The 12,303-nt window shown below is 37.2% G+C and overlaps 1 protein-coding gene across 1 annotated transcript in view; it reads right to left on the bottom strand.

Annotated features, from left to right (window-relative positions):
• Positions 1-12,303, bottom strand: part of Cenpi (centromere protein I) — a 73,271-nt gene that overhangs the window by 48,593 nt on the left and 12,375 nt on the right. Inside the window, exons 6-7 of the mRNA XM_047536012.1 lie at positions 5,316-5,364; positions 4,885-4,931 (exon numbers count right to left, since the gene is read on the bottom strand). Of these exons, the coding sequence (XP_047391968.1) occupies positions 4,885-4,931; positions 5,316-5,364 (96 nt within the window). The remainder of the gene's footprint in view (positions 1-4,884; positions 4,932-5,315; positions 5,365-12,303) is intronic.

Below are 12,303 nucleotides of genomic sequence, written 5' to 3'. Positions count from 1 at the left end.
GATATTTAAATCAACCATCATAAAACGAACTTCGCCAACCCGAGAACTTCTATTTTATGACCTTTCTACCTGTTCTACTTCTTCCTTGTTATTTCCTCTCCTCTTCCTATTTAATCTTCTTCCCTACCCATATCTTAGTCTTGCCAGTCACACTTTCTAGTATAACATGGCTTATTCTCACTAGTAGCATATTCAGGACTTAGTTTACTCATCCGTGATTTAGACATCAAGGAGGTAGGTTCAGCAGGGAAGCCAAGGAAACAGAGCAGAAGAAATATTAATGTGATGCCTGATTATCATAAATCTTGTGAAACTGACTGGGAAATCTCAAAATTGGTTTCCAACTGTCAAGCAACTTGATTATTATTGAAAAAAGTCTTCACAAACACACTAACTTCACAATGAAAGAAATCACTACTGCTAGATATCAGCTATCCAGAGAAAGCATACCAGTAAAATGAATCCAAAAAGGCAACCAAGTTGTTTTATTATATTAAAATTTTGTTTAATACTGTACAAAGGTAGCAAATAGAGATTAGAAATATAGTAGATATGTGTCACTTAATGATGAGGATATGTTATGAGAAATGCATTGTTATGTGATTTTATCATTGTGAACATCACAGAATGTACTTACACCAATCTAGATATACAGCCTACTACATACTACATAGAAGCTCTATGATAAATACCATTGTATGTGCAGCCTATTGTTAATGAAAATGTTATGTGGCATATGATTCTTCCTATTTTATAAAAGCTTCATTAAATTAAGTTTATTGCCAGGCATGGTGGCACACACCTGTAATCCCAGAGGCTCGGGAGGCTGAGGCAAAAGGATCTCGAGTTCAAAGCCATTCTCAGCAAAAGAAAGGCAATAAACAACTCAGTGAGACCCTGTCTCTAAATAAAATTCAAAATTGGGCTAGGGATGTGACTCAGTTGTCATATGCCCCTAAGTTCGATGACCAGTACCAAAAAAAATTAAGTTAATTTAAAGTCTTGTGTGTGTGTGTGTGTGTGTGTGTGTGTGTGTGTGTTACTATCGATTGAACCCAAGGGTACTCTACCAGCACTTTTTTATTTTTTATTTTGAGACAGGTTTTCACTAAGTTACCCAGAAGGGCCTCAAATTTGCAATCCTCCTACCTTTAGCCTCTTGAGTCACTGGGATTAGAGATGTGTACCACCATGCCTAGCTAAAATTTACTTTTTAAAAATCTTTTGTTTTTTATTAAACACATATTAACTAGATTCAGTGTGATATTTCCACATATGCATACACCTTGCACTGGTCAAATCCAACCTCCCTTTATCAACCCTCTACCACACCCTTTATTAATTTCTTTTTTTTCTTTCTTGATACCAGGGATTGAACCCAGGGACACTTAACCACTGAGCCACATCCCCAGCCCCTCCACCGTTTAAAATTTTATTTAGAGACAGGGATTCACTGATTCGCTTAGGGCCTAAGTTGCTGAGTCTGGTTTTGAACTTGTGATCCTCCTGCCTCAGCAGCCTCCCAAGCCACTGGGATTACAGACGTACATACTACACCTGGGAATGCAGAGACCTTTTAACTAAACTAATATTTTTTGTCAAAAAGTTAACATTTAAAAAGTAGAAGACTTTCAGTTAAATATGGCATACTGAACATATGTGATTAACCCTAAGGTCCTGCCAAAGCTCCATTAAAAACAGTAAAGGAATGAAAAAGTCAGAAAGCACAAGTTCAAGAAGAACAACAGAAGAGACAAGAGTACATGAGAGATCTGAATATTCTGGAACCTAAAAAATAAAGATGGGCAAAGCAGAACAGAGAATATAAAACTGAGGCACCAATACAAAAAGCCTCAAAGGAAGCCAATTCCTATTTGTGAACTTCCAAAAAGGTTCAAAATTCTGAAGGACTAGATACCTATGAAAAGTGGAGTTTCAAGAGGGAAAGAAAATAGGATCACTTGAAAGCCTACATAAGCAATTATAACCCAAATTCCTTCACTACACTGGTAAAACCTTAGGGTTTCACTCCCCGAAGATGAAGCAGGACTTAAGATTCCAGGCACATCTAGGGAAGAATACCAAGACCAACCACTCTTTTCTCCTTCCTACTACTTATGTCACAGAGTACCAATAGCCAGGTTTATACCCCTATGATGGCTAATTTTATGTATCAATTTGGCTGACACATTATTTTGGAGTGTTTCTGAGGGTGTTCTGGAGAAATTAAAATTTAACTAGGAAAACTTTAAGTAAAGCAGATTGGCCTCTATAATTTAGGTGGATCTTGTACAATCAGTTGAAGGTCTGAATAGAACAAAAAGACCAGTCTCTCTGAGGGACAAAGACTTTTCCAGCAGACTGCCTTCAGGTTTTTTTCGAACCATCAGCTCTTCTGGGTTCTATAGCAGACAGTCTACACACACACATACACATACACATACACACACACACACACACACACACACACACACACACACACACATACACTATTGGTTCTCATTCTCTGAGAACCCTGGAACCCCCAGGCAGGAAACAGAATATCTCTCTGGGAAAATTGGCACATTCATCAGGGAGGCTCCCCAGTGAGACATCAAGATCCTACGATGAAAAAGTCCTGCTCAGGCACACAAGTTTTCAATCACCATTTTAGAGCTTTACTATTAAATATGAACAAACAAGCTCTACCAAGCATTTGATAAAAGCCCACTATGATTAAAGACAGACCAAATAAGCTATAAAAGAACTATGAGAGAATGGGGATATAGCTCAGTTGGTAGAGAGCCTGCCTCACAAGCACAAGTCCCTGGGTTCAATCCCCAGCACCGCAAAAAAAAAAAAAAAACTATGAGGAAACAGAAACAGAGCTGGCACCAGGTACAGTGGTACACACCTATAATCCCAGCTGCTTGGGAGGCTGAGGCAGGAGGATCACAGTTTGAAGACAGCCTCAACATCTTAGTGAGCCCCCATCTCAAAATAAAATTAAAAAGGGCTGGGGACATAGTTCAGTGGTAGAATGTCCCTGCCTTAAAAAGGTGGCGGGGAGAAAACTGCGAAGAGGGAAAAAAAGCTCAGTCCAAAGTGCATAAACAAAGGTTCATGCTTTGGTAGAGGAAGATCCCAGAAACTATCCTCATCAACCTTTAGGATGAAACCTAATACCCCTTCTTATTCCAAAGAATACTGGACTTTCAACAAAGTCCAGTATATGTGGGAGAATAACATGCCTGCTCTACTTTCCATCGTTAATGCCTATCATCAGAAAGGCAATTACTGGTTTTGTTTCCTTATATATTGGGAGTTATGGGGCATGGATGCGGATGGACAGGATACAAGTCTTAGCTGGCATCAGAAATTCACAAATCGATTTGCTCATGTATCCTGTTACTATTACAAGCAGGTCAGATTACACATGAGAATATAAGTCTTCTTGATTTGATATTGTTGAACTTGCCCAAATTAATCAAAACTTAAAACAATGTTATAAATGCATCTTTATAAATGGGTGTTAATTTATAATGGGAATAATTTAACAATGTACTATATCAAATATTAATAATGAAACCATACATTTAAAACCTGGGTTTTAAATTTTTAGACAATCATCTAATAACTCATTTTTACCTTGAATATACACTGTGTTTCTGTTATACAAATCAATAGGAACTTATACTATGGAAAGAATTTTCTTATTCCATTGAAATATTTTGCTGTAGCATGGGAAAATATACATCTTTTTCACAATTTCTATCCAGGTGAAATAAAATTCAACTTGGATAAAAATATTATCATTAATAGCCTCAGAGAACTCAGAGAAGATATTGTACTCATGGAACCAAAACAAGAGGCTATAAAACAAGATCAATTATTGAACTGTATGCACTAAGAGGAAACTTCACATTGGAGAAACGTAAGTATATTCTATGTTTGTGTTTTTCACTCAATGTGAATGTCTTTAGGTATGCCACGACAACTTGAAATAGGCATGGACACTACTCCAGAGCTTCAGAGACCTCTGTTACTGAACAGGTATACTGGAAATAACAATGCAAGAGAGCTATAAGGACAAGAGATAATAGTCAGAGAATATATTAAAGTTTAAGTATCTAGAAGAAAATGTCTTGAAATGTTTTTTCTAGAAACATCCACAAAAATTATAAACTCATTTTTAGCTATTCCCAGTACTCAGTATACTAGTCCTAACGACCCACTACCCCCCTTTTTCTTGCAGGGGCGGGGACCATACCAGGGATTGAACTCAGGGGCACTCAACCACTGAGCCCCAGCCCCAGCCCTATTCTGTATTTTATTTAGAGACAGGGTCTCACTGAGTTGCTTAGTGCCTTGCTTTTGCTGAGGCTGGCTTTGAACTCGAGATCCTTCTGCCTCAGCCTCCAGAGCCGCTGGGATTACAGGTGTACACCTCTGTGACTGGCTACAACCCACTTCCCTAAAACAGTATTTTGTTGTTTGACATCTACATATCTCTTCTCAGGCTCTTTATTCCCTCTAACAGAGTATCCTTCTCTCCCTTCTTTGCCTTTTAAATCCTATTCATCCCATTAAATTTCTCTCAACCATCAACTCTCCTCCTTGACCCCAGTCTGATCCTTGCTTGTTGCTTTCTTTCTTTCTTTCTTTCTTTCTTTCTTTTTTTGTTTATTGTGGTACTGGGGAATCAAACCCAGGGCTTCATGCATGCTAGGCAAGCACTCTACTACTGAACTATACCCTCAGCCCTGTGATTTTTTGCTTGATTGAGTTCCCTGGAAAACAAGTTCTTTTAAGATAATGACTTATTTGATTTTCTATCTACAAAGCCTACTTTAGTACCTGGTTCATAGTATAAACTAGCTAGTCTCAGGTCTTCTCAGTACTCACCATTTTAGCCTGAAGATCAAGCAGCTTTCTTACACGAAATGGTTTGACTAGAAAAAGTAAAAGAAAAGAAGTTTTATGCATTTGGCTCAAAAAAAAAAAAAGATTATACTTAACCAACACGTAGTTCATGTGTTTCTTGTTAAAACACCCTGTTCAGTTAAGCCATTAAGCAGATGATCTTAGATAAAAGTACTACAAAGCAATTCCTGCAAAATGAATCCCGTCATATAACTCTGTGTGTGTGTGTGTGTGTGGTGCTGGTGATTGAATCCAGGGCCTTATGCATGCAAGGCAAGCACTCTACAAATGGAGCTATATTCCCAACTCAAATCCTGTCATATAACTAATGCTAATAATTATTTTAACTTTATAAATGCCAAAATGCTAATTCCACGCAGTGAATATAACACAACTGAAATGAAAATACTCACCATTTTCTTTTTTGGTAAGTAAATATAACAAATGACAGACATAAGGGCACTGTTAAAATAGAAAAAAAAATTTAAAAGAGAAATGACAATATATGTTGAACAAAGCAGAAACATACTGTCAAATGTCAACCTTATACTGATTAGGTAAAAAGGCTTCAGAACTTCACTGAACAATAGTTTTACAAAACTTCTTGTTCATTCTATAAATTGAGTATCCCTAATGTAAAATGCTTGAAATCAGAAGTGATGAGGATTTCTTCCTTCTTCAGATTTTAGATTATTCACATATATGTAATGAGATACCTTGAGAATGTATCCAAGTCTAAATATAAAATTAATGTGATTTTTTTTGTACTGGGAATTTAGCCCAGGGGCATTTTAGCACTGAACTATAGCCTCAGCCCTTTTATATTTTTATTTTGAGACAGGGTCTTGCCAAGTTGCTCAAGGTCTCACTAAATTGTTAAGGTTGACCTCAAACATGCAATCTTCCTGCTTCAGTCCCTCAAATTGCTGGGGTTACAGACATTAACCACTACACCCAGGTTGAAGATAATTTTTTTTTTTTTTTGGTGCTGGGGATCGAACCCAGGGCCTTGTGCTTACAAGGCAAGCACTCTACCAATTGAGCTATCTCCCCAGCCCCTGAAGATAATTTTATACAATATTTTTAGTGTGCCTGTGTTTTAATAAACCCATCACATGAAATCAGGTATGGAATTTTCTTCTATTGGCATCATGTCCATGATTAATAAGTTTTAGAGTTTTGGAATATTTTGGATTTCAGATTAAGTATGTTCAATCTGTACATAACAGCAATGAAAACAAGTTTTAACTGGCATCCCATTAGGTCACTTTTAGTTGTTTTTGGAATGCAAAAACCCTGAAGACAATTTGAAAAGCAGAAAAGAATTTTCCATTGTCTTTCTACCTAACAAAAATTTATACATTTCTTTCAGTATCAGTCTGTATTTATTAAGATATAAACTTAAAACTTTTATCTTGATTTCCCACACTGAGCTAGAACTCCAATGTAGTCCAGGTATACCATAATTTAGTTAACAGCCTAGTCCTCAGTTTGGCAATTAGCACCCACTCAGTAATTTGTTAACTGAATTACTGAATGACGAATTCCCCTATGATAATTCATTGAGTATCCATTTGTTGAGGTCTTATTCTAGATCAGGGTCAGCAAACTACCTGTTTTGTAAATAAAGTTTTGCTGGAACACAGCCACTCACAATCATTTATGTATTGTCTACAGTTGGCTTCACACTACACTAGCAGAACTGAGTAGTTGTGACAGAGACAGTACCACCCTCAATACTAAAATATTTAGTACTTGGTCCTTTAAGAAAAATGTCTGAAGAGATCCAAGATGGTGGACTAGAGGGTGACTGCATCTCCCGTCACTCCAGAACTCAGGATTCAAGAAGGGGAGGTATTGAGAGACTCGGACCAACATAGAGCCGCGGGGTAAGTCTCTCCCACCGGGCGAAGCTCGGCCAGGGCGGCAGGCCTGGACAGTGGACAGCTTCTCGGAGCAGGGCAGGGCAGCAGAGAGTCTTCCCCAAGCAGCCCTGCTCTCTCCGGCGGCAGGCGCGATCCACAGCCAGCTTCTAGGAGCAGGCCCGCCCAGTGAGAGCTTTTCTGCACTGAGTCAGCCCCAAGCCCGGCCCCAACTCCGGACCCAGCAGCGGGTCCCGGCCCGCAGGCGGCTTCTCAGACCAGGGTAGGGCAGCGAGAGGCTTCCCCAAGCAGCCAGCAGGAGGATTTCCACACAGAACCAGCCCCCAGCCCTGGACCCAGTAGCGGGCTAGGGGCAGCTTTCTTCGGAAGCACTGCATTATCAAGTTCCTCCAAGACTTCAGGCTACTGAAGGCTACGAGGTGATATACTGGAAATCTATAGGGACACTATAAGCCAAAAGAGGAAATCTGACCAATATTAGAAACAAGGGAAGAAAATGTCCCAAACAAATCTAGATACTACATCAATAAATCCCAATGACAGCACAGCAAAAGAAATGTCAGAAAGGGAGTTCAGAATGTACATAATCAAAACAATCAGGGAAGCAAAAGAGGAGATTAAAGAGCAAATGCAGGCATTAAATGATCGCACCAATCAACAGTTAAAAGAGCAAATACGGGAAGCAAGAGATCATTTCAATAAAGAGAGATATTGAAAAAAAAAAAAACCAAACAGAAATCCTTGAAATGAAGGAAACAATAAACCAAGTTAAAAACTCCATAGAAATAATAACCAATAGGATAGAACATCTGGAAGACAGAACCTCAGACATTGAAGACAAAATATTTAATCTTGAAAACAAAGTTGACCAAACAGAGAAGATGGTAAGAAATCATGAACAGAATCTATAAGAATTATGGGATATCATGAAAAGGCCAAATTTAAGAATTATTGGGATTGAGGAAGGCTTAGAGAAACAAACCAAAGGAATGAACAACCTATTCAATGAAATAATATCAGAAAATTTCCCAAATCTGAAGAATGAAATGGAAAACCAGGTACAAGAGGCTTATAGGACTCCAAATATACAAAATGACAACAGACCCACACCAAGGCACATTATTATGAAAATACCTAACATACAAAATAAAGACAGAATTTTAAAGGCTGCGAGAGAAAAGAATCAAATTACATTCAGGGGGAAACCAATAAGAATATCAGCAGATTTTTCAATCCAGACCCTAAAAGCTAGAAGGACCTGGAACAACATTTACCAAGCCCTGAAAGAAAACGAATGCCAACCAAGAATCTTATACCCAGCAAAACTTACTTTCAGATTTGACAATGAAATAAAATCCTTCCTTGATAAACAAAAGCTAAAAGAATTTACAAAAAGAAAGCCAGCATTACAGAACATTCTCAGCAAAATATTACATGAGGAAGAGATGAAAAGCAATGATGCAAATCAACAACAGGAGGAACTAGCCTAAAGGAATAGCCAAATAAAGGAGAAACGAAATCATGTCAAAAAACAAAAATGAGTCAAATGACTGGGAATACAAATCATATCATAATAATAACCCTGAATGTTAATGGCCTGAACTCATCAATCAATAGACATAGACTGGCAGATTGGATTAAAAAGAAAAATCCAACAATATGCTGCCTGCAAGAGACTCATGTCATAGAAAGAGATACCCACAGACTACAGGTGAAAGGATGGGAAAAAACATAGCATGCACACGGACACAGCAAAAAAGCTGGAGTATCCATCCTCATTTCAGATAATGTGAACTTCAAGCCAAAACTAGTCAGAAGGGATAAAGAAGGACATTACATACTGCTTAAGGGAACCATAAATCAGCAAGACATAACAATCATAGATATCTACGCCCCGAACATTGGCTCATCCATGTACGTCAAACAAATCCTTCTCAATTCCAGAAATCCAGAAATCAAATAGACCACAACACAATAATACTAGGTGATTTTAACACACCTCTCTCACCACTGGATAGATCTTCCAAACAAAAATTGAATAAAGAAACCACAGATCTCAATAACACAATCAACAATTTAGACTTAACGGACATATATAGAATATACCATCCAACAAAGAACGAATACACTTTCTTCTCAGCAGCACACGGATCCTTCTCTAAAATAGACCGTATTTTATGCCACAAAGCTACTGTTAGCAAATACAAGAAGATAGAGATACTACCTTGTATTCTATCAGATCATAATGGATTGAAATTAGAAATAAATGACAGAATAAAAAACAGAAAAAAAAAAGAAAAAGTTTGCCAACACTTGCTCTACATGATAGGAAAAGTTAAAAAGGTAAATTATTTAATGGAACTAGAGAAAGCAACAAAACACTTTCTTTTAAAAACTTTGATTCTAAACTTTAAAGTACAGTATATTCCATATTGCCTTTTCTGTGCATAGAAATGGATGCAGACTCTAGACGTACTTTAAAGCATGAATTTAGAGTTCAATAAAAAATTTATTATCTCACACCCCTAGGATACAAACCATTAGCAACACTATTCATCATGTTGAGTATGAGTGCCACACAATCACTGGCCATGGGCTCCAGGATTATAAGAAATCTGACATTCTCCTTTAATCATATCTATAAAGGAAAAATTCATGTGCAGCTAACATTTTACAGTCACCTTTCTGGCAAATATTTAACTACCACATCTGAGTCGCTACAGAGTCAGATTCCCACGAAATTATATGAAAATTACTTTTCTAAAGTATTACTTTTGAAAATTTGGGCCTGTTTCTGCTGTTTCTTGATCTGGGTAATATTTACACAAGAGCATTCAGTTAGTGAAAATTAACCAAGCTGATCAGCAATTTTCTGCATTATATTATACTTTATTAAATACTTTTCTTAAAAGGATAGAAGAAAAGAAAAAGAAAATTGGCTCCCTTCTCTCTTGCCAAAGTGAACAAGAAATTCTCTAGTTAGTATAATGAAAACTACTCAAAGAGATTGCATTTGATTTGAAATTTACAAGTAGTTCTATTCACTCATGAAATATTTATTGAGTAGTGAATGAACAGACAAAAAGTTCTGTTCTTGTAAACTTTACATACTATATGCCATGAATTGGGTTATAAAAGGTACAACTCAAGGCTGCGGTCATAGCTCAGTGGCAGAGTACTTACCTAGTGTATAAGAGGCTCTGGGTCAACAAATCACATTAGCCACACAGTTTATTGACCTTCTTAACTACAATGATCTGATTTTTTTTATACTTGAAATATTTTTTAAGTTATAGGTGGACACAACCCCTTTATTTTATTTTTATGTGGTGCTAAGGATCAAACCCAAGGTCCCACACATGCTAGGCAAGCGCTCTACCACTGAACCACAACCCCAGCCATAATCTGATTATTATTCATAGAAATATTATATATTAGATACCCTCAACGAACCTGTATGCTTTACTGCCAACTTAGCTTTTTTAAATTGTATTCAGCTATATAAACACATTTCTGAGTGGACATGAAAGCAAAGAATTTGCAGCTCCTGAAGACAAAGGGAATATGGGAACACTAAATATTAAACAAGCTCTTTCCTCGAGATGTTCTGCCAAAGCTTACAAACCTTAAACTTCTGGGTTTAACAGCTACAAAGTGTGTGTGGCAGGGAGGGGGTGTTGCAGGAGATAAAAGTGTGATCCATTAGAAAATTGGAACCCACAAAATTATATACTAATATATTGTTGTGAAATAAAAACAAACCCCACTGTGTGGACAATGACAGCAAATAAACTTTCCTGTCTTGATCTTGGGACTGGGTAAAAAGAAAATAAACCTACTCTCAAAACTTTATAATCACCAGCCAGTCCTATGCAGGTCTACATTTTGAGTTAACACTACTGTTATGACCTGGAAATACTCAAAGAACTGGTTTTAACTCCTAAGCGAATTATAGATTTGATATAGGACTTGTATCTAGAAAAAAGAAAGAACAAATAGGGTTATAACTCAGTGGTAGACCATCCGCCTGAAATCTGTGAGGCACTGGGTTCAATCCCCGGCACCACCAAAAAAAAAAAAAAACGAAGTAGAAGAAAGGAAGAATCCTTGCAACCCAATAATAAAAGACAATCAACTCTGGTTAAAATGGAAATGCTGGGGCTGGGGATACTGTAGGGGTGCCAGGCTAGCTCAGGTGCAGGTAAGGGCCAAGGAGTCAAGACCCAGACTCTGGGAGTTGGATAGAAGCAGGCTTGTGGTGAGCAGCCTGCAAACTCGTTTATTGCAGGAACAGGTACACATTTTATAAGTTTCTTGCCCAATCACAATGTGGCACAGGGGATCAGACCACCAGGCTCCTATACAGGTTCCCTTGTTAACACTCATTAGGTCAACTTGGGGCAGTTGTTTACATTCCTAGGTGGTCAGAGCGGAATGCTCCTCTCTGCAAGTTTACACACTTGAGACATAAACTGCTGCAAGCCAAGAACTAGGATTTCTCCCAACAGAATCCTAATTAGAATAAGTTATACTCCATGTATATATAATATGTCAAAATACACTCTACTGTCATGTATATCTAAAAGTATAAAAATAAAAAACTCATCTGTATTGAACATGTACAGGCTTTTTGCTTGACTTTATTCCCTAAGGGATACAGTATAACAAATATTTAAATAGAATTTACATTGTATTGGTATTATACGCAGTCTAGAGATTATTTAAAATACACAAGAGGATATGCATTGGTTATCCACAAATACTACACCATTTTATATGAGTGACTTGAGCATCCTTGGATTTTGGTATCCATGATGGTGTCTTAGAATCAATTCCCCACAGATACTAAGGGACACTTTATTATCTACCTTGCTTACTGCAGCAATATTTACAATACCTAAGATGTAGAAACTACTCAAGTGCCCATTAACAGACAAATGGATAAACAAAAATGTGGTATATGCATAGAAGAGAATGCTATTCAGTCATAAAAAGGAATATAGTTCCACTACATGCTATAACATAGATAAACCTTGAAGATATGCTAAGTGAAAGAAGCCAGACACAAAAGGATAATATCATATGATTCTTCTTATATGAGGTACTTATAATAGGCAAATTCATAGAAACAGAAAGTAGATGAGAGGTTATCAGAAGCAGAGGAGGAAGCAGGAATGGGGAGTTATTGCTTAATGCATAGAGTTTCTGTTTGGGGTAATGAAAAACTTTTGGAAATAGGGGTAATGTCCGCACGACATTGTGAATGTAATTCACGCTGCTGAATTATACACAGAAATCATTAAAATAGTGAATTTCAGGATAGAAAAAAGCAGAACAGATTTTATAAAGGAAGCACTGATATAAGCTACAACATGAAGCTTAGAAACATTTTGCTAAGTAAAAGAAGTCATTCACAAAAGACCGCATATTATGTGATTCAATTTATATGAAATTTCAGCATAGACAAATCTATATAGACAGAAAATATATTAGGGATTTCTTAAGCTAGGGGTAAATA

Source organism: Sciurus carolinensis, chromosome X (assembly GCF_902686445.1).
Source record: "Sciurus carolinensis chromosome X, mSciCar1.2, whole genome shotgun sequence".
NCBI classification, from domain to species: domain Eukaryota; kingdom Metazoa; phylum Chordata; class Mammalia; order Rodentia; family Sciuridae; genus Sciurus; species Sciurus carolinensis.
This window is presented reverse-complemented; position numbering and strand designations above follow the sequence as displayed.